The sequence below is a fragment of the Scleropages formosus genome, chromosome 18 (genome assembly GCF_900964775.1).
Source record: "Scleropages formosus chromosome 18, fSclFor1.1, whole genome shotgun sequence".
NCBI lineage: Eukaryota > Metazoa > Chordata > Actinopteri > Osteoglossiformes > Osteoglossidae > Scleropages > Scleropages formosus.
The window spans coordinates 11,913,108-11,918,348 of record NC_041823.1 but is presented as its reverse complement, the minus strand read 5'-3'; the positions used below and the strand labels follow the sequence as shown (position 1 = coordinate 11,918,348).

At 47.4% G+C, this 5,241-nt stretch overlaps 1 protein-coding gene across 2 annotated transcripts; it reads right to left on the bottom strand.

The window, feature by feature from the left end:
- Positions 1-327: 327 nt before the first annotated feature.
- Positions 328-2,273, bottom strand: sp8b (sp8 transcription factor b). 2 transcript variants are annotated; one of them, XM_029245976.1, is made up of 2 exons: positions 2,219-2,273; positions 328-1,695 (listed from the first exon to the last, which is right to left on the bottom strand). In XM_029245976.1, exons 1-2 carry the CDS (start codon positions 2,237-2,239, stop codon positions 328-330), a joined length of 1,389 nt encoding a protein of 462 aa, XP_029101809.1. In that variant the 5' UTR covers positions 2,240-2,273. The 2 variants fall into 2 exon arrangements, with proteins under 2 accessions (XP_029101809.1, XP_029101810.1); XM_029245977.1 differs by lacking the exon at positions 2,219-2,273 and adding an exon at positions 1,925-1,939.
- Between the last annotated feature and the right edge of the window lie 2,968 nt (positions 2,274-5,241).

Here is a 5,241-nt window from a genome sequence, read left to right as displayed (position 1 = left end):
TCCAAAACACTTATTATTTGTGAGTCCGGCTCCCGACTTCATTTGAAGCGTTTGAAGGGTTTATGAAACTGCATCCCCACTTTCAATGAACTTTTTTTTTTTTTTTTTTTTTTTTTTAACCGATGATGCACCCGATATGATAAACTGTGCGATTACCATCTATACCTCAGTCGTGTATCCTCAAGATCGCGTTAATTCCGAGGGAATTTGAGTTCCAGTTTATGAGGAACCGGGCAAAATAAAATAAATAGATTTCTTCGATAATTTCCAGCAATTACGAGCCTCTTTAGAGTCTCTGTAATTCTCGTGCAGAAATCCAGCTGTTGCTCAGTCCAGAGAGTTGCTGTGGCCATTTATACTAGCGGCCGCCTGCACCGACTCGGGGTGCTGCAACAGGTCCGGCGAGTGACACGAGGGGCTGCCGGGGACACTGTGCTCGCTGTCCGTGTCGCTGCCTCTTTTGCCCCCGCTGCTGCTGGAGCCCGAGCCCGCGGAGCCCCCGGCGCTGTGGGTTTTCACGTGTTTGCTCAGGTGGTCGCTGCGCATGAAGCGCTTGTTGCACACGGGACACGCGAAGCGCTTCTCGCCCGTGTGCGTGCGCAGGTGCCGCTGCAGCTCGTCGGAGCGCGTGAAGCGCTTCCCGCAAAAGAGCCAGTTACACACGAAGGGCCTCTCGCCGGTGTGCCACCGCAGGTGCGCCTTCAGGTGCGACGTTTTGCCGTACACCTTCCCGCAGCCCGGGATGTGGCAGCTGTGCAGCCCTTTGCGGCGCAGGCTCGCGCCCGCCGGTCCCAGCCTCTCCGCCTCCTGGCAGTTGGGGCAGTCGCAGGTGGCCCGGCCCGAGTAGCGCCGCGACGACGATCGGGGCGATCCCGCTAGAGGAGCCGCGGGGCCTCCGGTCAGCATGGTGCCCGCTGCGCCCGTTAAAGGGGATGGACTTGAGTCCGGGTACGAGGGCAGCACGGGCTTAAAGCCATCCATCAGGTGCTGGCCAGTCGTCAGGAGGTGCGGCGAAGCGCTCGAACCGAAGGCCGAGTGGCTCAGACCGGAGTAGTCCGAACTGTACCCCCCTAGGGGAGAATGCAAGGAGGTCTGCAGCCCCCCGGAGTGCAGGGACGTCTGCAGCGCGGCCCCATTCGGGTTCTGGACGTCGATCCACCCGGCGCCCACGTCCCACCACGCAGAAGTGGCGCTGGTCCCCACGTCCCCGGCAGGTATGCCCGGATGGGACGACTTGAACCAGGTGTCGTAGGGATGCGCGACGCTCATCCTCGGGTAGATGCCCTGCAAGCCGTCCACAGCCGTGTGAACTTTGGAGATGAACACGGGCTGGTGGTTGGGCTCCTGGGGCGAGTTGGAAACGGACGCCTGGAAGACGGAGTAGTCATTTCCGAAGTGCGAGTTGGACGAAGAGCCCGACGTCAGGGAAAAGGCACTGGAACCCGTGGAGCCGCTGGCGGCGAACGAATCCGTGAGTCCCGGGCCGCTCCTCGAAACCCCGGAGACGCCGAAGCCTGAGAGGCTGGAGCCCACGCTGCAGCTGCTGGACGCGGCTCTCTTCCACGGGTGGAAACCTTTCCCGAAGGCTGCGCTATTATTATCCGAAACGGAGGACGGGGACGGGCTCGGACTGCCGATCTTGTTGCAGGTAGCAGCGAGCATGGCTAAAGGAGTCGATCCCAGTCTCGGCTCCTCCTGGGCACAAATAAATGCGTTTCAGAAATACGCGTCAGATCTTAACGCGCCAAAGTGACGCGTATCGAGAGGAAAACTTTTGCAGCAGCTTAAATCATCATCATGCAGCGTTAAATCTTAGCATTTGACAGAACCCATTAGACTAGTATTAAGATGTATAAGTTGTTATTATGTGGGGTTATCATGTCTGCTAAATTGACTAAATGCGTCAGATTGTTGAATAACGTACCTGCAGGTCGCGATGAACAGGAGAAAACCAACAAATGAAAGTATAAAAGTTTTAAGAAGGGTCTACGGGGATTTAACACACGAATTTCCTCTTGTGTCGGCGGGTAGGCGACATAAGCTGCGCTCCTGCTTCGTTCTCGTCAAAATGCCTTTTTTTTCTTCACCTTCTTGCTTAAAACATAATCATAGTGCGGACTGACTTTCCTACTCCGACCAAAGTAATTTTAATCCCCCCTCAGCCCGACAATAAAAGAACTAATTAAACCAGCCAAGAAAAAAAAATCCGTAGACTCACCCCTAGAAGAGAAGTTGCCATCACAAAAAAGCGCCCTCCTCAGAGGATCTTTTTTATATTTATAAATCAGAGCAGTGTTTTTTTAGAGGTGTGCAATACAATGATGCGTTCCGCCCATTCCACCACAATTGTAGGTCCTCCTGGTCTTTGAAGTGCCGCTGGGACGCGGACGGCCAATCAGAGGGTCTCCACTTCAACTCCAACACATTCTAACGTGAGGTCATCAGTGGACCACTTCAGACGAAGCCCCCCCCCCCCCCCCGCTCCCTCCCTCCCCCACCCGCCCCTCGCTCCGAACCACCTTCCCCTTATACTAAACAGAACGGGAAAGGTAGCGCTGTACTATGTGAACAGAGCATTTTCTAAGCTTCACTGTTAACCCTGGTATTTCCTACGATTATGATAATTATTTAAATATCTATTTTGCTTTAATTAGTTCGGGTATGCAGATGTCCGCGCTTTACGTTGTTTCCCTGTAAGCAGCATGTTGGTGACATATAAGTTACAAGGACCTGCCGGACAATAATAAAACCGGATTGTGGTGACAAGTTAATGACATCGTCATAGTGGTTACATAGTGAAAATTTAAAGAACGACAGTAAAGAAAGTAAATTATTTCATATTTTTTTCAACCGATTTCACACTCCGCTCGTATTTGGAGAAAGAATTGACTTTGCGTGGTTTGCCTAGATTCTGGGGAATTAAAATCTCGAAACAACTGTTAACAGATAACTGTTGACAAATAGACGACCACATCTCTCCCAGAAAACAAAGTTGTATATTTAACTTTATTACATTAAAAAAAAAAAAATCAGCGCAGTGTATATTCAAAGAAATACTTTATTACTAGAGATGTAACGAAGTTTCACCCACCCCCTCTGGGCATGGAGACACCGCAGGTTAAACTAAATTCGTGTTTATCTGAGATTTCCGCTGAATGACTTAAGCATGTTGAGAGGGCGTAACTGTCCGGCCCCGAAGGTGGAGGGAGGTGCATGTTGGCATGAGAAATTCATCAGCAATAGACATTTTCCTCATGTGAAAGGGTCGCTCCTTCCCACGTGTGTGTATTAACTTATTTTGTTATCACCTCCAATTATTTATAACACCTGCACAGCCGGCTCACAAAGTCTGAAGGCCGCTTAAAAATAAATATTGAATTAAAGTAGAAAAAGACATATGGGCGCTCCCAGCACAAATATTTCATAGCTTTTATAAATCGGGTCGCCGTCCTCTGTTACTATTTGTGTTTTTTCTGTGATTTAGAAGCTGGATTTTTTTTTTTTTTCAATTTAATAAAACAGTGAGGGCATGTTCGCATGTACATGTACATGCAGTGACATGTTTTACATGATGTAAATATTCCAGCATGTACATTGTGTTGACCGCTGGCATTCTTTCCCAATAATGTTTGACTCCATTAGCATGCTGTGTGCATGGACAGAATAAATTTCATTTGAATTTCAAATTTAATAAAGCAGGAGGTTTTTAATCATCTGCAGTTTTTATTTGTTTGATATTAATATGCTTATTGACCGGGTCTGTTGACCAGCTTGGTCATTACAGGACAGCGAAAAGTTAATTAAAACGACCAGGGATTATTCATCTGCATCATCTGCATAACCCGTGTCTTCCGTGTTATTACACGCCGTGATGGATGGGAAGTCGGATTAATCCCCTGATTCTTCAATTTGGACAAAAGCTTTTGAGAAAATATACATTGAAGGGTCAACGGCGCGACCAAACTTACCAAAATTGAGAAAGACTAACACATGATGAAATATGTTTTGTGATGCTCCAAAAATTAAAGAATATGTTTGATGGCTACCACCGCATTTCCCTAAGTATAATTAAGAAATAGACATTATGTTATAACATGTATATTTTAATGTACCTACCGTGCTGGTAACTTGTTTTTTTGCGTTTTGATGGGCTATTTTTAAGTTCAGTAGAACACATGTTTGCAAGGTATAATATAGCAAGTACTACACCATGTATCATAAATCCTGCCTGGTCACCGGTGTATGCAGGTTACATTTTAATTATGCTAAAATAACTACGGTTTTAAATGAAGTCGCATGAGAAATAAAAGTTAATAACATTAGTAAGTATTACTAATAATGACTAATAATAATAGGAACGCTTAGCACGACAGTGATCCTTCAGTGAGGTACAAAACCAATATATTAGCATCAATTACTGACAGTTAGTGAAATGTGCCTGCTCAGGAAACATTTAAACGTGTGTGAAACAGTACGTACCTCTTTGCCCCCCCCCCCCCCCCCCCCAGGAATTAGGGAATAAGTGTGAATGTTTTATCGAAGGAATGTGCAACTGACTCCAGACAGCGCTGCAACACAAACGTTACGCGGGAAATGAGATTAAAGAGGGGGGGAGGCGGTCATCCACAGCTGGGTTTCACCGTATACTGTGCCTTCCAGCCCTTCCACGTCTTCTTGGGATGCCGATGCCGCGGAAGAGGATAAGAAGTGGTTGCTTTACCTACAGAACCCCCCCCCCCCCCCCCAACTGCTGTGCTCTGCCATCATTTACAACACCTCAGTTTTCATCTCTGAAAATAATGTTCTCTCATAAGGAAGATTTACATAGACGAATGCGTAAGAACATAAATATACTTAATATTCCCTTAATGTCATGTAGACGGACGCTCCTGGCTATCGGAGGTGAGGAACTGAGCCATATGTCCATATGAATAAATGCAGATGGGAAAGCAATTATTAATCTATACGTAAAGCATATTTACAAGGGAACTCGGGGCGAATAAATTCATTTGAGAGGGAAAAGTATGCCCTGCGAACTCAGGGTACCACGTTGTCACCGAGGTGCGCAGGACGAGGAGGTGAAATCTTGGTGACTGAATCATGTTCAGAGTTCAAAAAGGTGGCGCACAGGTTGTTCGGGTTCCTCGACACAGAACATACGAGAAGAGAAGTCGCCTTCTCAAGTCCTGTTTTCCGACATCATCATCATGACATTATCATGTACGCTTCGCCCCGGCATCC